Source organism: Hippichthys cyanospilos, chromosome 15 (genome assembly GCF_059441005.1).
Source record: "Hippichthys cyanospilos isolate Australia breed blue-spotted pipefish chromosome 15, RoL_Hcya_1.0, whole genome shotgun sequence".
NCBI lineage: Eukaryota > Metazoa > Chordata > Actinopteri > Syngnathiformes > Syngnathidae > Hippichthys > Hippichthys cyanospilos.
Window position 1 is genome coordinate 5,918,329 of NC_142383.1, and position 25,340 is coordinate 5,943,668.

Genomic DNA, 25,340 nt, shown 5'->3' on the forward strand with positions numbered 1-25,340 from the left:
TTTGACACCTTCCTTTCAGTTGGTAGAGCAACCCCTATATGAATGGTTCTGTTCACGCAGTATTTTGCTCACTCAGATTAAAACAACCTCCTTGGCAGAGTTAGTAAATAATGTGCCAGTACTTGTACTATTACTATCTCTGAGCTTGTGAGTGACACAAAATGAAAAGAGCCCTAGTAAAGAATCTGAGTTGGGGCATCAAACCTGCAGGTGGGAACAATGTGTGTTTGACCAAGACACTCTAGCAGCGCCGGGGGTGGTGGTTGTATAGCTCACCCTGTGCTTTGACCTCCCAGTTCTCTTCTGCAAGTGAAAAGAAAATCCCCCTGTGGGGATCACTTAAGTATCGCGTTATTGTCTCTGTCCATTTAGGAATGTCAGGGGGCTCAATGGGTCAGTCCCCCTTGCTCTGACACCAAGAAAGGCCTCCTGTGTGGCAAGGAGCCCCCTGAAGACTCCCCTCCTGCTCCTCTGGCCCCCCAGCAGTTACGGGTGGTGTGTGACAATATGCTGCAAGGCCTCGGGAGGTACTTGCGCTGTTTGGGAGTCGATGTGGTCATTTTGGAAAATCATGATGACCACAGAGTAGCTGCAAAGGTATGTTAATCGAAAATGTAGCAATTCCAAGTGTATCTAAAAGATTCAGGCTCAACAGTTAATTTTGCTGAGATGGAGAGCTCAAAAGGGGTGCGTCCTATCCACATGCCTATGCTCATATCAATTAGCAAGTCATTAACCTGAGCTAACAGCAGCCAACTCTACTCCATACTATCATTTGCTGCCCTTCATTTGGCAGAACCCCACTTTTTAAATCCACACATATTCAGTCAGTTACTACCGTATACAACATTAGGATGGCTACTACTAGACACAAACAATGAGTATTAAATGTGATGTTTTCTAAAAATAATCAATAGGATTCAATAGCCCCAGCCCTAATACTGTATATAATACACTATGTGTTAAATGCACAATCACAACCATAACCAAATACCTTTTACTACTATAACAACCACAACCAAATACTTTTTATTACTAGATGTTAACATGATTGTTGAATAGCTGTTTATGATCATTGAATCATGTGCTCTCTTGTCCAGTTAGCACAAGCTGAGTACCGTGTTATACTCACATGCGGACAACCATACCAGACTGTAAGAGTCCAATTCTATTTTCTATTGATCAAATGCTTAGTTTACCTGGATTCATTGGTGTCATTGGTATATGTACCATCACAGTTGAGGTCTCAGGTGGGCGAGGGCCGCTGTCTCTCCCTGGACTGCTCAGAAAAGGCCAAAGACCAAGCTGTACGAGTGCTCAGACACTTCAATGTCCGGCCAACTCCTTCTGATATATTCAGTCGTTGCCAGGTAGGAAGAATTTTCAAAAAGGTTTCTTTAAGTGTTAGTGCTGTAATTGGCCTTGACATGATTTGTGGGGCCATTCACAGATTGCCTATCAGCGAGATAAAAAAAAAAAAAAAAAAAATCACGAAACGTAACCTATCTAGATGGTGCAACTGTTTAAATAACGTATTTACTTTTTATTTTTTAATGTATTTATTTAAAAACGAAATATTTGTATAATAACTAGTGTATATACATGAATAATTATTTATTCATATATTTTATAAACAAGTAATCTAACTTGAATATAAAACATTTATTTGTTAAAAAGAACTTTTAATAACAACATAGTTGCCTTCAAAACATGCAATAGAACATAATCTCACCTAAATACTTTATCTCAATTTTTAAAATTGTATTTAATAAATGGATTTTTGGGTAACACTGTGCTTACTGAGCTGATTAACGACGTCATAGACCGATCAGTGAATTAAAAACTCTGCGGTCGAACACGAAATAAAATAAAATGCATAACTAGTACTGTAACTAAAAGGCAAACTATCAGCTGATCTGATCCAGCTGATCAGGTCAGTGTGAAGTCTAATAACTATGTTAATATTTTCCCATAACAGGTGTTTAATTAGAACTATTTGATTAAAATTTTTGATAGATTTGTCTTACAACTGAACAATTACCCGAGGGATACTACTTCGGTGTATTTTGAGTTAATGTAAGGCATCTGGGTGGTTGGTTTGAAGACTTGTGTTTGCCATGTGCGGTAGTGACTGGTTGAGTGTGTATTTTCAGAGCTTTTCTTAAACATGAATGTTCGCACACACAGACACGCAATTGTAACTTGTATTATAATTTCGCATTTTATGCCACCCGTAAAACCACTCAATTTACATATTGCACTCTGTCACAGGATTTCCCGCCAGGGTTGGTAATTAAGGATGCATAACAATGACAATGTGTCAGGCAGTTTTTATATTTATTATAAATCTAAAAGCTTGCTATCAGAATTAGGCTTCGATGGCTAAGGCTCAATTAGAAATGGTAATTATACTAATATAATCAACATTTAATAGCAAGAGCAGGCCCGTTGAGCTCTGCTTCAGCCCACCCAGGCAAAGTTAGCTTCCTTATTATCCAATTGAAAAGCACTGAACGGTTTGTTCCTACTAAGCCTTTTGTTTCTTGGGCTTCTCTCGTCATAAGCACACATTGCTGCTTGAATGTCATGTGGAAGGAGAAGCAAGAAAAGACAGAAAAAGAGATTTAGGAGTTTGTGCCCAGGAAAGGGTTAATGTTTGTCTGTGTGCATCAATAGGCCACACAGATTTTGAAGGCATAGGAATTTGTGTTCACCATAGAGATCCTAAGAGGGAGCGAGAGTTGTCGAAGGACCCTGTGTGTATAGAAAGAAGTAGTTGTAAAGACGATACAACACATAAAACTGCTATCAATGTACCTTTTAGTTTGAGATTAGGTGCTGAATATTGAGGGCTCTCCTATTGTCACCTAATGAATTTGGAAATTGCTCTCTGAGGGGGACTTTTGAAAGTGTATACTTTAGCAACAGTGTCATTTTTATTCGTACTGGAACTTACAAGAAAATATGTGGTTCCATCATATTGTGACAATAATTGAATTCTACACCAAACTATTTGTGTGAATGGTGCAGCAAAAAAAATGTCACAAAGTCTATGAAATACTTGAACTTTTTATGAATTGAATTGCAATCTGTTTTTATTGGCTAATGCCATGTGGAATATTCATGTTGGGATGCAATATACAAAATAAAAATGTTTGGCCGAGGATTTTCAGTGGCCAAAAATTCATTGCGTCCAGAGTATCCACATCATTGTTGTCTGAAGGATTTTCTGAAGGATTATTAAAAACCTAACTGGATGGTTTCATCTTGAAGTTTCCAACATTGCCATAAAATTGACATACTATGTTACATGACTACTTGATGATCAGTAAAATGTGAAAATAATAAATTTGACTTTCGACCCATTTTGGGTCCTCATTTGTGAAATATTATCAAGTCAATTTAATTCTTGTAATCATTAGAGTGTCAATTTGTAACCATGAGTTTTCATGAATGCCCTGACTGATTTGATTGAAATAGCTTTTTGTCCATCCTTGTTACTAATGCAATCATTTGCACAAAGAGCTTACTGAACGGACTTTTGTCCTTAAATTGAATCCTTTTCAAATGTTGCTCCCTTGGTGATTTTCACTGTGCTTTATATTTCATTACACTCCTTTTAGTCAGCTAAATCCTATCCTTCCTGCTAATGTGCCACAGGAGCATTGGTATACTTGCCTGCCGCACACGTACACACACAAACTTCCATTCAGATGCTCAGTGCCATCACATGTCCCATGCTAACCTTTTATAGGGATGTTGAGATTGCACAGATTGCCTTCTGAGATAGATGTTGACCCAACAAACACATATCACATATACTGTGAGATGTATACACACACAAATCCCCGTTTCCTGTTACTGTCACGCATGCACACACCTCAGTACCTTTTAAACACGCACACACAGACGGGAATTGAGAGAGTCATGGACAGTGCTTCTGCTGCAGCAGCAGCAGCGACGTTGGTTCCCACGCACCAGACTGCTGGGGAAGTGAAAACAAGAGCAACAGGAACCGCCACACCACACGAGGGAGGGGTCAGACCTATGGTGGTGTTAGCAAGAGGAAAAGGGGAGGGAGGGGTGAGAACAGAGGTGATGACAGCAAGCGAAAAAGCAAAAGAGAACCAGTGAAAGTAAATAACAATTAAGAGATAAGGAAAGACCAAAATAGTGCAAATTATTTTTAACAAATACTGTGTGTAGGCTACGAAAGGATCGGATGTACAAGTGAGATGCCACTCAAGGAAGAGATGGCTGTCAATTAGGCAACTTGTCGATGGTTTGATCTGCAAAGAGCTGTGGGCTGACAACCAGGAGAAATGTGGAAGGTTTCAACATGTTTTCAGATACTACATGTTGTTGCGTATATGACTGCACATGAGAATTGGCCAACACATTCATATTTTTTTTTCTCCCACAAACCACCACAAATATGCTCACACAACTGTAATTTCAAACAATGTCTCTCAGCACAGCTTTGCAAATAATTCAGGGATATGCAAACCACAGTATTGTTTGTAAGATCCTTATAAATCTCTTCATGTTGAAGCACAAGCCTGGGAATGAACAGTGAATACAGATGAGCATTGTCCTTCTGACACTGCTTCTTTAGAAACTGATGTTAGGCCGTAATAATGCTTCTGGTGGAACCTTAGTTCTCACACACTTTGAAGCCCATAAACTTTGTGGTTTCTTAAAAAATACGGATTCATACTAAAATTCCATTCCAAATTCACAGTCAGAAAGCAAGCCAATGGTACACCTCATTTCACCCAGAAGAAAATGATTAAGCATGCACGTTTTTCTTTTCCTGAAAGAAAAGCCATTTTATCAAGTCTGTTGAAATGTTTTTTTTATCATGGATATTAAACTTTTGGGAGCTTAATTTGTTTTAATTTGTCTCCCTAAACACATCCAAAAGTGTTATTTTCCTTCATTGATGCATTTCCAAGAATTCCTTGCTTATTCTGTGCTTTCTGCACCGGCCAGGCCCGATTTTATGAAAATGGTTTGGGGTACAATCACATGACAGTGAGGAAGAAACTATCATACCACCTCTACACCGCCCCCTGTACTGCCCATGCAGCGTAAACACACGGCCACATTATCCTAGACACCATGCCTATTTTTACTTCCGGTTTTATTCCAGAATTGGGGAGAAGTGATTTTGCACAAGTTGGCCAAGTAAACAACAATGTATCATTTATAAGTTAAACATTTTCACTTTAGAACATGATGAAGTGGCAATAATGTGTCTTTAGAAACACACTACTGGACAACAAGCAGGCGTTTGTAATCGTCATCATTTCATGGAGGTCAGCTTGGTGCAACTTCCCAATACAAGAGTGGATTTGCCGTAAAATTACAAAGGAAAGCCGTCGGATTTCCCGCAATTGGACCTGATGGAGAGGTTTTTATAGAAACGAGCCATGTGTATTGAATGAATTTATACAGTTCATTCATGCTGGATAAAGGTTTCTTTAATGGGACATTTTTCTTTTATTACTAACTTATGTTTCTCAATGTGAAGTACTGCTGATATCTTTTTGAGACTTGATGTAAAATCACATCACTTAAGTTTACATACCCCCAAGGTTGCATTCGCTTTTTTCTTTGTTTTTTCTTTGTTTTTTTTTCCATTACATTCGATCTGCCTGGAAGAACCATTACAAAATGGCTGAATCCTCTCGGACAAGCAGTGGCTCAGTCTAATTCATGACCTAAATGTAGCAAGAGAGATTGAACTTGGATTTCACTAAGAACTGTTTGAGGGACCTCCTCAGTGTTGATTTATACTACAACAGAAACACAGCTACCCGCAAAGGCAAAAACGTCCTATCTAACGATGAAGATTGTTTTTAAAAAAACATATTTTTATGTTTTAAGCCTTTTTTGTAAAAAGAAAAAAAAAATCCCACCAAACGTTTCCAAGTGGAATAAGTGAGGTGATTATATTAGGGCCATTGGTAGGTCAAAAATTCTTACCATCACTGATTTTAATGTGTGTGTGTGTGTGTGTGTGTGGGTTTTTTTTGTTTAGAGCAATGACAGTGTTTTCAAATTATGCACACTTTTAATGAGTCAAAGATCCAAGATATATGTGTTTTAGACCTCTGCATTAATATTTGTTTTGCATATACAAAGGTTACAATGATGCACTGACTTTCAGTAGATGACAGTGAGCAACAGTAAAAAAAGGGAGTTGAAGACGGTTAAAAAGGGGAGGGGGAGAGCATTCCATAGGCACGCCAAAACATTCCGAGGGAAACCATCCCAAATATTTCCCACTGTGTGTGGTGAGCGCTTCACGTCTCCTGTTACACACACACATACATACACATATACACACACACACACACACACTCACACTGTTGTAGCGCTTAAGATAAAGCTCACACACATATGTACATGGGTGGTTATTTTCTACTTTTGACTTGTACTCTACATTTTTGCATTTAGATGCCGTCATTAAGATGGAAAGCCTAAATATTTATCTTTGTACGTGTGTGTGGAGGGAAACCTGCTGTGTCTGTGTGTCTGACTGGAGCCAAACCAGGACGAAATCCCACTGTGCAAACATGAGTGGACCACTAATATGTAGCTTTCACTTTGCTGTCCAGGAAGTGTCATGTGAAGTGGATATGATTTATTAAGTGGAACAGGAGCTGACATACTCAATAATAATTTGTCTGCAAAATGAGTAGAATGCTGGTATTTTGATGGTTACTGTCCTCCTCTATGAATCATTCTATTGCTATCATTGTTGTCACTTTATCAACATTTTGACTTCAGTGTAGTTTTTAGAAGGCCTCACATCATAAAGCACTTGCGCAAAGGGCAGAAGAGCACACTCTTAATGAGCGTTCCATCAGCGACTTGACAAGTTGCCTATGACTTGCTCAGCCCTGGTTATTTACATTAATTCAACCATTTACTATGAGAATCCTTATCAGAATTATGTGAAGTGAATTAAGCTAGCCTCGTTAAGCAGCCATGAGCGTGGTAAAGTATTCATTTATACTCAGCTATTTATTTACTTATTTGCATGTGCCTTCTTTATATTTGGAAATTTTAGCATCACCTTATTTTTGCCGCCATAAATTAATGATACAGTACCACTATGGATAGTTGGTGCAACACTTGTTTGTGTCTTAATTTTGAGCAACAAATTTTGGTTGAAACAGAGTTTTCAATGTCCCATTATGCCTGTTATGTGTAGAATACTTTTCTCTGATGGTGACCTGTTTTAATTTGCAATGTATTGTACTTATGACTTTTCATTGGATTGTTTTAGATTTTTGGTTGAGAGGTTTGTGTCATATAAATATTTATTGTGATCTTGACTTTACTACTGCTTATAGAATACTGGTAGGCTGTGACCTTTTATAAGTTATGTACAGATACGGGCTGCATCACCGCGATAGGAAAAACACCAAAGTAAACCAATACCACACTGTACGTCATAATAAATGTGTTCAACTTTTGAAAATATTAGTGATCACAATACTTTTTTTTTTTTAATTGTTACTTGTACATTTGTGCTATACAAAGTCTGGTCACATCCCAACCCTTGTGCATTGGGGTACTTTGGGATTTGTACTGATGCGTGGAGAGTCATTGTGCAAAATTAGACCATATCCCTCCCTGAAATTCAATCTACTCTTCCCTAGTAGTGTGTATGACTACCTTTATTTTGACTCCATCTCCTCCTGGCCTTCTTGCCCTTGCCTCACTTCTCCACTCCCACCCACTCTCAGTCTTACTCTCCGTTTCAGTTTAGCAAAGGGGAGGAATCCGGTGCAGCCGGCAGCTGGAATGTCCTGTTTGTCTTGCTCTGTTTGTATATGTGTGTGTGCATGAAGTTGGTGAGGCTGGTGCCGGGTTTTGATGTGTTCCATTGTCTGTGAGCCAAGCTGCTTCCTGTCACTGAGCCTGAGAGAATTAGAGTGGGTTTAAGGAGGCTGAGAGGTAGAGTCAGAAGGAAGCAAGTGTCCATGACAATGACCAGGTGAGCTGGATGTAGGGATGCAAGACTGAATGTGAAAGGGTAAATACCACTGGGAGAAAATGGAAGCTGCCTAAAAGGAGAAAGATGTACCAGGATGGTGATGGAAGGTACAGAGATGGGCTGAGATAGGTTGGAAAGAGAGGAAGAGAGGTGAGAAGGGAGGAGAGTGCCTCAACAGGGCTTTTCCTCTAACTACCAATACAAGGAAGTAATGCGTAATTTCCGTTGTTTTCCACATATACACAAAAAGTCCCCTTTGCACAGCCCCTGATGTGCCTCATTTCTCTGTTAAAAAAGAAAAAAGATACTAATAATAATATTGCTAAAAATAATTGTATTAGAACTCTGCATTGGCAATGGAACATATGCCAGCATAAATGTAATGGCAGACCAGGTAGTTAAAGAAGCATAGAATAGATTTGCATTGGTATTTTGTCGTCGACGTCACACAACGCAGCTTGCGTTATCCCATGTTTTGGGGGAAATCTTTCATTCTTGCTGCCATTGCAACACTTTATATGTATACAGGAAAGGTTTCTATAGAAAAAGGGTGCTGCAAACATGGTTCACCACATTAATTAAACAAAAAAGATCAGTTTATAATGACTAAAGGTTGTGTAATACATTCAAAGCTGTAGTTACTTTTTACAGGTATTTCAAACACACGCCACGGTGCATCGACATGTTTTTTTTTTTTTTGGCCTAACTTCACAACCAAACCATTTTGTAGGTGTTGTCTGAAATGTAATTCTTCTGACATTGTTTATGCCACTATTACCATTTCGCCTACACAGCTACAGAAATACAAACATTTGCCTGGCAAACCACCAACAATTGTAGGACTTGGTGGAAACATGGCATCGGTTAACAGGTGATTAGACACAAAATACAAAAGTGCCACATGAGTAAAGGTCATTCCAATTTGTTGGATAAACAAAAAGATTTATTTTACTTTATTTTCGCTTTTTGCTTTTATGTTACCTTCACACCAAAACCAAAACGACACTTTGTCTTGCATATCTTGTGGGAGTTTGATCACAAAATACTACGCGCAAACCTGTTTCATTCACGTCATGTCACAACTGAGACGAGCAAGCTGACAGAAAAAAAAAAAAAAAGTATGATCAATCACCTGGCTGGTAGCTATGCTAAATTTCATTTTTATCTTGGTCTACATTTCATCAGCGGTAAACAAGTAAATACACTGCAGAAGATACACACATAAATCCTCACTCATCATTGTCCAAATCTGCCTTTATTTGACTCCATCTCAATATTGTAAGTTGACTGTATACAGTACAGCTTTCCCAAACCTGGAAAAAAAACGTATGCATTAAAATTCTTATGACTATATTACATTAACGATCAATCCCTTGCAACAGAACTTCCGGTATCCGAAAATCAGAAACTATTAGGAAGACCGCTCTAGCGCAAATGCATAAAAGTTCCCACTCGATATAACAGGAATAACTGTATCCATTCCTTTCAATCTTCCATCATCGCCCCCAAAATGCCGACATGTGACTCCTTATTGTTATGAGTTTGGCTTTAATTACGAAAGATTTTAATGTGATTAATTTACGTCCTGTAGATCATGGCGTGCATAAAAAAAAAAGAACAGAAATGACCGTGGAAGAGTGACTGTGAAATGCATCTAATTGAGTGAAGCGGGATACAAAGTAAAAAAAACATTCAGATGACACTCAGAGTCGGAAAGACTCAAATATGCAAAACTTTGAAAAACAAGGATTTCATTCTTGCTCAGTATAATTCTGGCAATTCACTTTCTTAGAGGAAATTGCTTGTGGCGCGACGCACAAGAATCACCAGACCTTCATGATGATCAACGAGACAGTTACTTTCAATTAGCAACAAAACTGTATGAAAGGCAGGCAAACATTTTCATCATGCAAAAAATAAAGCCAACACCACAACTCAAAATAGACTCATTTGTTCCCAAGATGGACAAAACTCAATATTTTAAAAAAAAGTACAGTATACAACACTGTAGTTAAGGCAGTACTGTAGTGCATCGGCATAATTTTATAAACAGTAAAAGTTTTTGAACCATATTTCTACATTTTCCAGTCCATATACTGTACATATTCTGAACGCTGCAGTTTTTGCTTAATAAACAGGTTTTGGACAATATATTTATGCATGTTATTGCTTGTGTTGTTACACATGTACAGGTACTGTATTTTGTTAACATACTTGCACGTTTGCGCAGGACATGTACTGTCATTTCCCACATAAGGAACTGATGTTACAAGGAAAAATTGGACAATGCAAATATTGATTCCATGCTATAGAATCGTTACTGTAGTGATGTTGTGCTTGCGCTGCATTTGGACAGTATTAAAAAAGAACAATAAATCTGAAGTTGTTGTTTTATAGTTAAATAAATATATATACCATGATTTTACTGATCTGGCCCACTTGGGAATAGATTTTACTCCATGTGGCCTGCACGCTAAAACGAGTTTGACACCCCTTTCATACATAGTTTTTCCATGTTAACTGCATAGTATGCCATGTGTGTGTTATATGCAATGCGGTAAGTATTCTCAATGCCAACTGGCTGCTGTGATGTTTGTCTTTGATCTAAATTTTACCAACTCATGTGTTGGGTGTTTTTTTATGAAAAAAGCTTGCTGTTACTCGCTGACATTTTTAACATAGTTCAGCCTAGATGGAGGTTTACACTTGTGCCTTTCTTGAAGATTTTTGTTAGTTGTTGGTCTTGCAACAACGCACAAGTACAGTAAGTAGTGACGAGAAGTAAGGCTAAATGATAGGGGAAGGGATGCTGGGGGAGGACATGATGACTTTCAAAAGGATAGGTGAGGGAAAGGAATGCAGGAGTGAAGAAAACTAAAATGCCAATTGTGTGCGTGTTGTGTACACTATACATTACCCTGGAAAAAAAAATACTGGTAGCGCATTAATCATTCGACATGTGCTTTTGTGAATGTGTGTGTTGGTGCGTGCGAGTTCCTGGCCGGTGGAGGGGTTTCAACAGGGCAGAGTGGTGCATTCCAGCCGGGTGGTGATGTCATGAGAACTAGCTGTGCGCTTGCAGACAGACAACCCTGTTCACGTTCCCCTCCTGAGGAGAAACCATACAGTGCGTGTGAGTGTGTGCGCGTGTGCACAACGGAATGTGTGTGTGTATGTGTGTGTGTGTGTCCGACCACGCTGTTAGCTCATTGGGGGAGGCAAGCTGAGAGGCACTCGAGAGGGTCTGCTTTCCCCGGCAGCTCGGGGACAGGGAACCACTCACGGATGCTTTTCCGTCCTCACAGAAAGAGGAAGTTTCTCATGTTTTGCAGAGCACAGTAGCTGGATGGCCTGACTGCGGCTGTGAGTGATTGCCCTTCTAGTCTCTTAAGGGAGGGACACTTCTATGCTGCATAATAACAAAGCTGGGGTCATGTAATGCCAGCAGTACCACACAGAAACCAGGCAAAAATATATATATATATATATATATATATATATATATATATATATATATATATATATATATATATATATATATATATATATATATATATAAAAACTTATGACATATATTATACTGACATATATTATCCTGTTTGTAAGTCTAGGATACTTGGAAAATTAGTTCGAAAATTCCCACCTCCATAGGTTAGTTTACAGGCCCTGGGATTTTTTGTCTCATCAGTATTTTATTAAAAGACAAAAAAAAAAAAATACATACAGTATATATATATATATGTATATATATATATATATATATATATATATATATATATATATATATATATATATATGTGTCACTCACATGTTCAAGTTCGTCCAACTGCAGTGTGAGATAAGTCTGACTCATTCAGATTACTTAGGCTTGCAGTATTCATCGCATCTCCTCTCTGGCTGGGAAGCATAAGATGACCCAGGCTTGATAGTCATGTTTACCAGGCAGTAACTATGGGATGAGATCTGTTGTTGTTGTTGTTGTTTTTTTGTTTGTTTTTTTTTTTTTTGGAGCTTCTTGGGCCCAGACGTGCAATGAGACATGCAAAGAATGTGCTACCTGTGAAGCCACTGTATTTTTGTAAAACAGGCAAATGTTTTGAGAAACAACATATATTATTTGATATCAAATAATGTATGAGACAAATGACTTTGGTAGTTTTTATTTTGACATTACTGTCAGGTGCAAGGTTGTGATGATGGTCTACTACTTAATAATCTTGACCTCTCAGCGTAAGCAGCATTCAATGTAAACATCGCAGTGTTCTTTTTTTTTCTCTATTGACTTTCTTTTATTCAGGTTTGAGTATTTATCCATGTAGTGCAATGTCATGTAGGTAGGCGACCAACAATAGTTAGGTAGGCCACAGTTCGACTGCAATCAACTGTGAAAACTCAATGAGCATCATCATGGCAAATCCCTGTTATTGGGCCAAAAGTCACATTTTGGTGAATTACATTTTTTTAAGGTATGCTTTTAGTCAATCCATGCATGTGGGGTTGTTTTTAAATTATTATTATTATTATGAATTATTGAACCTGCTTACAACAGTGCTGCTCAATTATATTTTGGCAAGCCCCCCCAAGAAAGGGAAAAGATTATTATCTATAACTATTGTAGAAGTATACCTAAACCTGTGTTCTTTTTAACATTCACAAAAGAAAAAAAAACAATATAAATTAATTTTCAACAACGGTTTATACAGGTTGCAGCTTAGTTTAAATAAGAAAAGAAAATCATGTGCATCAAAGTGCCTAAAACTTTTAAAAAAATATGATGAAAATTCTTATTTTATTGCAATTACACTTAACTTGACAAAAACAAAGTCTTTTCCCTGACATCACCTCATACCCCTCTATTTGTGAAGAACTGACTTACAGGATCCTGAAAAGTGATTTTCATCCAGCAATTCCAGCAATATGTTGATACGTCTAGCTTTTGCATATTGAACTCTTAAAAAGTTCCTCGCAATTTCAACAAAAACTCAGGTAAATTTAATTTAAAAAATACTGTTGAAAGGATGAGTCCTGACAGCCATGTACTTCCCTACCCAGATACCGCTGCCATGTCTGTGGTCATGGTCTAATGGTTTCCCTTGCAATAGTGAAATGTGATCTTGCGCCTTTGCAGCTAAGTGAAGCATGGAGCATTCTCCCACACTCAAGTGGCAGTACGGCATAGCAAAGCTCTTTCGCAGCTCATTCTGCCTGCACTGCACACAACTTGCAAGATGAGGAACGCTTCCCGCCCTTCTCAGCAGGGAACTTGGTTGTTTAGGTTTATTATTATGTTGACTCTGTGGCACACTGGTTTGCTTTTATACCTTGGTGTGTCTCCTTTACATGCAATCATGTGTTTCATGTTTTCTTTACCCATGTTTTGACTTGACTAAATGTTGTCAGGAACCCTTTTTTTTTTTTCATTGTTGTGTTGTTGACTTGACTTCCAAGAGCGAACTACCCTGATTATAGGTTGAAGTTTTAAGAGTTTGAGGGATACATCAATTTTCTTAGACGTAAACAACTTTGCAAGCTTGCCTGAAGTCAGAATTCTATAATGATGGGTTCTACGCTACTGCTTATTTTTCTTTGATTTAGTTAATATTTTGTTTTGTTTGTTTTCTTAGAGTTTTGTCTCCTTTTTCCCTACTACTTCATTGGTTATCTGCAGGGCTACATACATTTGTGTTACCTGTTCTTGCAACTAGCATTTACAACTAGCTTAATCCCCCAATTATAAGGCACAAAAGTATCTGTGCATCCTATAAACGTAAATAACAACTTAAATATTAGATTTTTTTGTGACATTCAAGGAAGATTGCATCTGTCAGCCACATAAGCCCAGTTTTGATTTACAGATTCACATTTTTTATTGCGGACCTATTCTTACTGACAGTAATTATGGTAATGGGATGAGCTAGACTAGAGGCAGTCAGTCGGCTGCGTCAGTTGCTGTGAACAAGCTGCTCGTGTTAGTCGAGGTTGTTACTACATTATTTATATTAAAGAAGCGAGCAACGTCTGAGTCCATACTTTTTCACATATAGGAATATTAGAGTAGCTTTTAAAAAAAAAGCTGATTCTTGAAACAGAGCAGGTTGCAAACCATGAGGCTGCTACAAGTGTTGGTGTGTCCTATATACGATAACAAAGAAAATACTAGAATTTAACCCTAAAATTAAGGTGCATCCTATATACAATTGTGTCCTATATTTGGGGAATTAAGGTACATGTTGCAGAGGTCAAAAGGTTAGAATTGCAATCATTCCTAAACAAAAAATATTTATGATACCTGTCTTGTTCATGTCAGATGCTGCTGTCTCACACAAAAATATATATTTTCTCCATCTTTCTAAACACTCTTTATTCCATTCACATGGATCGCATGTGCTCAGTTTTTTGATAACGTATTATAACAAGGAACACATCATGTAATGTCTTGAATAAAGAATACCATTTTTCCACTCAATGAGTTGGAAGCATTATATATGGCATTGTTAATGTAAAGTCTATAAAGTGCCATAAAGCTCTAGAACATTACTTTTTTTCTACTGCTTCCTTGATTTGTAATTTTGGTTAATGGTTCATTTATTAATTGGTTCATTTTGAGAAACGAGTCAGTTACTGGAGTCTCCATGGTCCAATGAAATATGATTTTTGTAGAAAAGTGATGAGCTCAAGTGACCACTGGGTTTAACATTCTCGACCTATTGTGAAAATAGTGAAGATAGATGAGGAAACGTGTTAAACTATACCCTTGGAATCAGAGTGGCAAGGCTTATAAGGATTTTTGCTTGGCCTTCGTGAGCACCTCTTAGTTTCCTTTTTGTTTCCTCCTCTGTTACACAGTCGGATTAATGTGAATGCGCTTGGCGGGTGGGAATAGCCACAGGCGGATACCCTCTCCCCCCAGGGATCTGAGAGGTAGAAGTCTAGGGAGGTCAGGCTTCCTTGGCCTGGGAAAGGCCTGGACGAGCACAAGAGGGTGGGGGGCTTTGTAAGATAGATGGAAAGGATAAGTACGCTGAACAAAAAAAAAAGATGTAGAGATATATATGAGTTTATTGACAGATAAATCACGGGGGGGGGGGGGGGGTAATTACCTACACGATGGTGTGACATCATTCACTGATGTGAAACAGCCATTAAAGCCAACTAGAAAGAGAAAAATGTGGATTACACCAAAACAAGAGTACATTTGCAAGAGTACATGTCTCGGACGTCTGTGTTGGAATAGGGAGGGTACACTGTACTGTAAATGGAATGGAAAATTAGATCTGTAGCAGTTTGAAAAAGGAAAAACATGACGATGGTACGCATTTACATCTTTTCTCATTTCCTCCTCCCCTTTCAGACCAAGGAAGCGGAGTGTCTATGTTTCTCATAGGAACTTAATTCCGGTATTTTATCTTGCGTCATCAAAGTGTGTTTGCATGTGAGTATTTTTGTGTATGCTCTCTGGAGACCAGTAGCATTGCCTATGGACCAAACACAAATAAATACCAATATGGCTTGATTTCCACAAAAAGATATTGCAGTTAGGACACAAGTTTCGCAGCAATATTGCCAACTATTTCAGTCATGTCTACTCTGAACCTAGGTCAACTTTCAGACTTGCTTCAATTTCACTCGTGTGGTTTTTGGGGCAATGTGGTTGCGGGTGTTACTAAGTGTGTTTCTGTTACATCAGTATGCTCTTCAGACAGGGGTCTTAATGATGCCAAGCCAAGTTGCTACTATCTTGTTAACAATAAGAAATATGTTTGAGACGCAGATTCTGCAGCATGCCCCATTGCTTGCTGAGATGAAAATTAATGCTGGAACTCAAGCCACTCTGTCTTCTTCTATTGCTAGTGTAAACCAGAAGTGACTTCAGTGCTTGAGCACCTGTATGCCTGGATGATCCCATGGACTTGTTACATGCAGTCTCCCTGGATCCTGGGAGGCTTTTCTATCTTTCATTCTTTCTTTCCCTCCATTTTCCTGCTGTCTATTTTGGTCAACTGGTGGCCTGTTCCCACAGTGCTGCTGTTCCCATGGTTATCGTCGCGTAGATAGCAAATGGGGGGTTGGGGCGGTGGCGCTGGGCTTGATGGAGAGCGGTAGAGACAGCATTGCTCTATTCCAAGGGATCGGGGACTCTGTGATGGGTGGGTGGGTTGGGGGGGTCTGGTGGGGTGAATGGGCCGGGGGGGTAAGGGTTTGAGTGTGTGAGCGTGCGTGATATGTAGCTCCCATGAATATCACAGGTGGCCCAGGAGGATCTGCGATAATGTTTTTAATTGAATTACCATTGGGTGATATGCTTTTCAGTCCCATCCATAAAATCGGCAGCAAGCATATTAGATATAAATGATAAAGCCGTATTTTAATTAGATTATCCTTTAGGGTCAAACTAAATTCTGCCATTGTTCGGGCTTGTATAGTCTCATTTTAAAGCTATTTTTTTCCTTTAAAACACTAAGTGACTGGAACCTATTTGGTCCCATTGAATTTAAAATACTGGATTAAATTTCAAGTAAAAATGTGCCTCTCCAAAACGAATATTCTTTTTTAGAGGAAAAAAAAAACATCACTATGATTTTTTTTTTAATTGGTAAGAATATAAAATGGACCGCTCAGTTTGTATTGTGTCAATAATTTTCAGTGATCAAAATGATCTAAGCTATCATATTGATCATCAAAGTAATGTATTCCACGTTAGTCATTGCTTTATTGACATGTCAGTGTCAAGGGTAAGCAGGAGACAAATGTAAACGTTAGGGTCTTGAGCTGAAATAGTGACGCCTGATGTAAAAACATGAACGTTTCATGTTTTGGGTGCACTTTTGGGCTTAAGTACGAAGGTGAGGTGATAAAGGTGGCACAGGAAGTTGATAGAAGGAGTAGCTGCCTGAAGTTGTTTGGAGGGCAAGGACGAGTGAAAGGATGGGAGCAAGCCCGCATTTGGAGGGAAGGGAGGGGTGTGGGGCTCAAAAAGAGGGTTGGATTCAGTTCCCACACTTCTAATTACTGTGTCACTGGAGACTGAAAGGGGACTGCCCCTGGCCCTAGGGAATTTGCTGGGGCTGTTTGTGGACAGGGAGAAGTGTTTCAGCGAATGAAGGAATAGTAGAATTAAAAACGATGCGTGACAGACGAACTCTCTCGATCATCTATCCCCTCTCTTGGTTTTACCTCCTTTCATTAACACTTGATGTGATATATTTTACTGGAAACCCTGCTCTGTCTGATTTTGCCCACATAGCCCAACATCTATCCTCCAACCCAGTTCTCCTTAACCCTTCTTTCACTTCTCCAGCTTCCCCTGCGGTCTTTGTTCATCATCGTGTACTGCCACCCTTCGTCAACCCCATATGTACTCCCTTTTTAACCTCCTCTCTGCCTACCCGCCTAATTGCATCCCCCCTGTGTCTCTTGTTGACATGGGAAAGGCTCCCTGAGACACTTTGATGTGCATTTTAACTCACATGCACGCACATACCCACTGATGTTTTATCCCGCATCATTATTGCCACTTAACCCCATGTCCCCTCCCTCTATTATTTGGTTTTATCTCGCCTTTTCATTGCCAATGCACCTTTGCTTTCATCCTGATAACATATTTGATGTCAACAAGACAAATAGCCTGTGAGGGAGCTCCTGAAAACAACCCCTATCAGTTTTGGCGCCTTTGCGTGTGAATCACTTATTTATTAACCTACACAAAGCAGCCTAGAATTCACAGTATAGCAGTGTATAAAAATACATCAGTTTACCATTCAGAAAGAGTATAAAATTGAGGTTGGTGCACTTGAGTAGCTATTTGATAATCTTCCAGAATTACATTCAATATTGGGGCAGATGTCATAACTGCAAGTTCAGTATCATCAATAACAAATACTATAATAATAATAATAATATGTAAATATTCTCAAGTTTCAGGGTTATTAAGAAGATCAGTGGTTCTCAACCTTTTTTCATTGACATACACCTATGAAATATCTTTTCAGCAAAGTAAGCACTAACCAGCACAAAACCATTTCAAGGTAATGATGGGGCTATCCATCCATTCTTCCATTTTCTATAGCCACTGCTCCATACAAGGGTCGCAAACTTGCTGGTGCCTACTCCAGTTGACTTTGGGCTGTAGGTGGGGGACACCCTGAATTGATTGCTAGCCAATCACAGGACACACAGGAAGGAGCAACGATTCACACACCCAATCACACCTAAGGACAATTTAAAATGTCCAATACACTTGCCATGCAAGTTTTTTTTGACTGTTGTAGGAAGCCGGCGTGCCCAGGCGGGCTCGGGTAAAACATGCAAACTCCACCAAGAAGGCTGAAGCCAGGTGGAATTGAACTCAGGTCCCTTAACGGTGATGCGGATGTGCTAACCACTCGTCCACCGAACCGCATGATGGGGTTAAAAGAGCAATATTGAAGTTTCATAAATATTTGGTGTTTCTATTTTTGTTTCTAGTATTTGCCACAACAAATACCCTTGATTAATTTAATGGCATTGAACGTTAGGACTGGATGTGATGTCAAGTCATTGTCAAGGCCATCTCTTGCACCCACCTGTCACTATTGAGTTTAAAAAATAATAATAATAATAATTGGCCTCACTGGGTGGCTGTTATAATCATCCATAGAAAATGTCTTGAAACAAAGCTACCCTAGGCCACTATTAACTCCACTGCATAATGTCTCTGTCCCCTTTTGGCGAGTATGGCTGTGTGGAATTTTTCACACAAAGTGATTCGAATGTTTTTTTAGCTCGCGTACATTAAGCGAGCAAAACCAAAACTGTACTTGGATGCAGTTTTTCTTGATAAACAATATACTTTCACTTCCAAGCCGTGAGGGTGCTGGACCATTTGTGTCTGGTTTATTAGACTTTGGAACTGCATTTGTAGTGCTATTTTTATGATGTACTTAATTCAACAACTCCAGGCTTATAGGTTTCGATGAATTTGGATGGTTTTAAATAACCATGACTGTTAAAACCACAGTGTATCGCCAGTTGTATTTCGCCCCTCCAGAACGCCAGAGGCAGTGCTAAAAGCACGGAATAACCAGTTATCGGCCCATGCCTAAAGTTGCTTCATGTTTCAATTCGATTGTTCTTAATTTGAAAAGAAAAACTTAGTGGTCCAGTCATGGCATCACTACAGGAAGAGGATTGACATGGCTTCATCAATGTTTTGTGTTAAAGTGCTAATAACTTAAGTCTAAGAATGTTTATCAAACAGTATCGCCAGACACATTTTGGAATAGAATTTTTGAGTGTCCAGTGACACAATTAGAGGAATCAAAGATGGTAAAATATTGGTAGAATGTGTTGCCACAAAAATGATTATTTTATCATGTCCCCAGTCTTGTCTTAGAGGGACCTTCCATGTCTATAAGAAAGAATTGCCCTGCTTGCAGCCATTACAATTGTCAATATTTACAGTCTTGTATGAGTCACTCAACATTACAATAACATTCCCTGCATGCCTCTGCATCAGAAACAGATGAGAACAAAGTAAAAGTGAGGCACGCTGCAGGGTGAGCAGTACTGCTGCTGTGATAAACGTTATGAGAAGGAATCTGCCTGTGAATCTCCCATGACGAGCCTTGTGTGTCTGTATATGCGTGGGCAAACGAAGTTCATGTAACTTGCTTCAGGTTGACAGTATAACGTGTGAGTGTCCCGACAGTTTCAGAGCAGTTGCCACACATCAGAGGAAGTAGTGTACAAGGCATGTTGTCATCACATTACGAATGCTGGAATTTATGGACCCAGCCTCACCCCAAAAGATACCAGCATTTTTTTTTTTCATCGCATGGATGCCAGAGACAGACATTTTATTTATTTTTTTTCACCACAACAGATGGTGTAGTATCCATTAAGTATCCAGTATGCAGTATCCAGTATGGCGCAGAACCCAGGGTTGAACAATAGTTTAAATGGAGTTTTTCAACTTTTGCTGAAGTGAAATGAACAAGAAACTTTTTAATTATAGTTTAATTATATTTAATTATAGTTTGTCTATTGTGTGTGTCTATAAATTAGCTGGATTAGAAAAGGGCATTAAAAAGCTGTTTATTAAACCAGCCATCAAAGAACTATCAACAACATTGTGTTAGCAGGGGAATGAGTTTACTTAACTCCACTTGTGAAACACCAGTGTGCCAAGTATTCCATGCCATCTTCTACCCATTGCAATGGCAGCCTTAAGTTTAATCAAGTTGTTTTTCATTTTTACGCATTATGCCAAAAGATACCCATGAATAGAGACTGAGTACTTGTCTAATCCAGCTTTTTATGCAATTTTATCCCTTCTCAAAACGCATTGCTGAGCGAACAGCATTGTCAATGGACCTTTTCAGCACCCTGCTTTTCCTGAGCTGCTTGTCTTAGGACTGGCCTCAGCTATCTGGCGTCTAAAGAGGGAAGAAAGAGTGCTCAGAGTAGCAGAGAAAGAAGGAGGTTAGAGGTGAGAAACAACCAGAGAGAAGTGGCGAGGGAGATTGAAGGGAACCCTAGAAGGGGGTAGATGAAGCGCTAAGCAAGACATAGAGCAAGAGAGACAACTTAGGTCCAATAGAAGAGAGAGAGAAAGACATTGGGGTTGAAGGTTGAGTGGGGAGAAAACAGAATTAACTGACTATGCCAAGCTGAGGGAACACATTAGGGCTATTTGTGTGATGACCGGACTGTTATCTTCTCTAAGATAGACTGTTATCTTCTTCAGAAGCCCTTGAAACCCAATAATATGGACCTAGGGAGCAGACAAGGACAGTATCTTGTTTCGAGTAAGAAAACCATTGAAAAAGAGAAGTTTAGTAAGAATGTAAGAAAAGATGTGTTTACCAGATGAAAACCGATTAAAAACATACTTTTACTCACAGTTTGTCACGGGCAAGCATTCACACAGACCCTCAAAAAGTGTACAGTGCCATTGGTATGCATCCCTGTCCAGTTAGTTGGCTGTGTCTTTCTAAAGGAGCACTTTATGTAAACAAGCCCACTTGCTTGTCCTCACAAATATTTTTTAAAATACCCTTAAATGACTTATACAGCTGAAGGCTTAAGTGAGTAATCTGACCTTGCCGGACACATTAGCTCATTAGATGTGTTTTAAATATGAACACCATGTTCACTCAGTTACCAATCATTTTACCGTTATCGCTTAGCCTGTGACGGAACATTGAACAAACATTCAGACTTGCGTTCTGAGACCTGTTTTAAAATAACTTCATTGTGTTTTTAAAGCAATTCACCCACTCTCATCATGCAATTACCCTTTTCTTGCTTACATATATTCAAAACATTGTGTTTGATTGACAGCAAAAGCAGTATACAGGTATATCAATTCAAATGTTTACATTAACCCTAGTAATACTCATTTTAAATGACAGATTGTACATTGTAATTGATGTATAAATACCTGAACCGATGGTTCGACATAATATCATTGATAATTTTGTAATATTTTCACATCAACGCTACAACATCCAGTTGGTTGTAACTAGTCTGGCTTTTTCTTCCACGACTCCACAATTTGCACCCCTGGGAAAATTTTGAATGACTTTTATCAAGAACGTTGCTATATGTTTATTTTTACATCTGTGTAGTGTATACAGCAACCTGTGTGTGTTTTTTGTGTACAAGTGAAGTGAGTCAGAGGAAGGAGTGTGTGATGTCAAGTTCAGACAACCTCTGCTGTAGTCCAAGTTCAGGATGGCGTCAGGTGGTATTGGTTAGTTAACAGAGCTGCTAATTACGTCAGACTTGGGGTTCTGAGACACTGTGCAGATCCCCTCAGGAACCTGTGGGAAATGTGACCACAGGATTTTTTCCCCTGGTTTCCCTTCAGCTTTATTGGCGTTTTGACTACCCAAGATTTTAACCCAGAGGATTTACAGTCAGCGCTTATTCTACAAAGTAAAAGTTGCTAGTTCTCATAATAATTACTTTGAGTAACTATGATGTCCAAAGAACTAGTCAAGCACTGAGTACTAGTTCATGAAGCTTAGGGTGTTTTTTTTTTTTTTAAATAGATCATAAAAGTAAAAGGAAAAATATATAAGTGTACAGTTTTAACTATTGGCTAGCGAGATGACTTTGCATAATAAATGTAAAGACAAATTCACCTCAATTGTGTTATTGAGTTATTATCCTTGTTTATATTCATGAAACAGCACAAATTCAAAGTAGAGCTCTTTAAAGTTGAAATGTTCTCATTTTTAGGCAGGCAGATGGAATGGTGCATGGCAGCTTTGTTTTGTTCATATTCTTTAATGCTAAGGTTAACTTAGATGTACTGTAAGGCTTTAGGTGTTTTGCCTTTTTTGACTGACTCAACATCGCCATGAAGTGGTCTCATCCAGGCTTCAAATGAGTAAGTCACTGGAAGGGAAACAGCATTTTTTTATAATTATTATACGTTACATAAAAAAAAAAAAACAACAATACGTGTGTTTAATTTGCCCAATGGGATCCAATAAGACAAATGTATTTATGCTTACTGCTTTACAGATATATTTGGTTCCACTTTAAATCTGTTGTTGATTATGGCCACTTCCAAGCCGCAGAGTGTTTTTTTCTTCTTGAGTTCAAACAACTTTAAAATGGCACAATATTTTAAAAAAAACACAGGCTAGGATCCTGGCGTTCTCTGTTATGTTGTTGGCGCCACCTTCGCACTGCAGTAAATATCAGTGCGAGGTCTAATCCCCCCCAAGCCCTCATATGTGACGTTTTTTGGGCAATGTCAGCAGCACAAATCACATGGAATCTGATCTTTTCCAGATCGGATGTGGGTCACTTCAACATGTGGTGTTGAAGTTGCTCTTAAATGGCTCCGAAGACAAGTGTGAGTTGTAAAGAGATGTGACCTGACTTTAAAAAAGGCCAGCAGACTTCCAGTTGAAGAAGTTAAATGAATCAAATTTTATGCTGGCTCGTTGATTAGTTTTGTTAACGCATGAAGAATCCACTCGCTTGCAATCCAATAGTGCTGGATATCGAGGCTGGAAAGCATATTGCAATACATTTTGATACAGCAAAGGCATGTTGCAATACGTATTGTGATATATTGGGCAATGTTAGAAACCCATCACTATTTAAATTAACACTGGCGGAAAACACAAAAAACATTTGAATAGAGAAATTCTATTAATCTTTTTTTTTTCAGAAGCTGCACATAATTGACATCTGTGAGACACATTAAACAATTTTTTTCTAAAACCACAAATAAGCATCAGTACAACATGAAATGTGATTGTCACAAAATGTGCGCGTCACCGTTTGTAAAACTATATCACCATTTGAAGCGCTTGTCACCAGTTGTTTACACATGTCACTATGTCGCCATTTGCAGTGTGCATGTCACCTTTTGCATCAGTGAGTGTCATTAAGGATTTAATGGCAATTATCCTTGATATTCAATGTCATTTAGCAATGCATGTCACAATTTGTCATTAAACCCTTTATCTTGTTTAGTATACAAGTTGAGTTCCTTTAGTGAAGCCTTTGTCAGAAGATAAGTTGTAATCTCCTGGATAATACTGCTTAGTTTTTGCACTTAGTCCTGCTTTGTTTTTGTAAAAAAACAGTGGACATCTGTTTCTTGCTGAAGTTGCTCTTGGATCCTGGAATACCATCACATGACATTAATATTAAATACTGTAAATATAGAAATTATAGGCTGGAGAATTTTGTTTACCTTATTGGTCAGTTCTTGGGCTTTTGCTGACTTGTTATCATACTTTTTCATTAAATTGTAAACAAGTCTGTTGTTGATGGTTGACTGCTTTCATCTTGTTTACTACTTTTTTAAATTTCCACATTATGGTCGTTCTTTTTTGCTGGACCCTATCTCGGATATGCTTCTTATGACTGGATGGTTATGTTGCACGTGCATTGTCAAATTGGTCATTCCACTGCTTACACATAGTTTCTTCACTATGAAAACATCATACAGCAAACAATGCTGTTGTCAGTATTTCTCTTTTTAGAGCTGAAATGTTTCCAGATAGACAAATTTTCCCTCTTAATGCGAACACTTCCTCTTGGTCAGCCATTTTGCTACTTTAAGCATAAATAAAACAGATCTGTGACATCACTTGCGTTGATGAGAAAGAAAGACAATAAAAACCAAGAGGAAATGGATTGTTATAGTTTATTGAATACTTTATAACGAATAATCACAAAATACTACAAAAAATAAGGCATCTAAAAATTGGAACACAATAATTTGGAAACTGAACGTTGTATTACCTGATTCGGCATCCCAGAATAGATTTTGGTCTTCCTGAGAGGATGGATTAAATTATGTAATATTACCTTCGGAAGATGGGCAATTTACACACTGTTTGGTTTATAAAAAAAAAAAAAAAACATTTTGCTTCTGTGCTCATTCATAAATGACTACATGCTAGTATTCTTAGACCACTGACTAGTTTTGAAAACAACACATTTATTCAAGCAAGTTCTTTGACTTCTGCTAGCATTAGTTTCTTCCTTAAACACTCATGGGCAGCTTATCCCGACAGGAAAGTGACATCATTGAATCCCCTTTATGGTAACCACTGGCTTATGTCAGTTGAACATTCCTGGCGATGTGACCGCAATTAGAAAAAAAGCCCTCGAAAGAGTTTTTCTTAAGGAACCTCCGCTGTGGCGGAGGTTCCTCATAATTCCTACATTCCTCATAATTTGATTTAATTATCTCGTTATGGAACATCTCATATTGTACGCAGTTTGCACTGACTGATTTATGAAAGTATTTCATGATAAATCTTCAAATTAGCTCATCTTTTTCAGTGCACCTTTTTTTAATGTTTATTAAGTTTATTAAGTTTTGATTTATAAGCATCATACAAAAACAGCATTTGGACAACTGCTACTTTTTGAAGCTAGCTATAACATAGCTTTGTTAGAATAAAACAAGATGAAACGAAAAATGAAGTGTATCTGTGCCATAAGAAAAGGTAGAACAAGAAACATTGTCTTTCACAGGAAACTGCAGCACCACAATGCATGTTGCATGACTTAGATATAACGTTGCAAAACAAATCACCCATCATTTCCATGTGCCATCAGACTGCTGCACAAAATGACAAGGAACCAAAAATTTCTCAATTCTGTCGACATGGGGCAGTGGAAAAAAACAATGAGTCTGTGAAATGTGTGTTTTAGTTGGATGGAGGAAGGATGTTCTTCTTGTAAATATTGTAAATATGCGTTCGACCGCACTCTTGAACAGCTGAGTTAAGCATTCTTAATCTTTCCCTGGACTCCAAAGTCACAATAAGAATGAAAGACATCGTTTTCAAACGGAAACTTCGGTGCA

The 25,340-nt window shown here is 38.4% G+C and overlaps 1 protein-coding gene across 3 annotated transcripts in view; it reads left to right on the top strand.

Annotated features, from left to right (window-relative positions):
- exd3 (exonuclease 3'-5' domain containing 3) overlaps positions 1-25,340 on the top strand; it is a 44,504-nt gene that overhangs the window by 13,536 nt on the left and 5,628 nt on the right. For all 3 annotated transcript variants that reach the window (XM_088435193.1, XM_088435192.1, XM_088435194.1), the window contains exons 17-19: positions 373-597; positions 1,101-1,154; positions 1,239-1,370. In XM_088435193.1, coding sequence (XP_088291319.1) covers positions 373-597; positions 1,101-1,154; positions 1,239-1,370 — 411 coding nt within the window. The remainder of the gene's footprint in view (positions 1-372; positions 598-1,100; positions 1,155-1,238; positions 1,371-25,340) is intronic.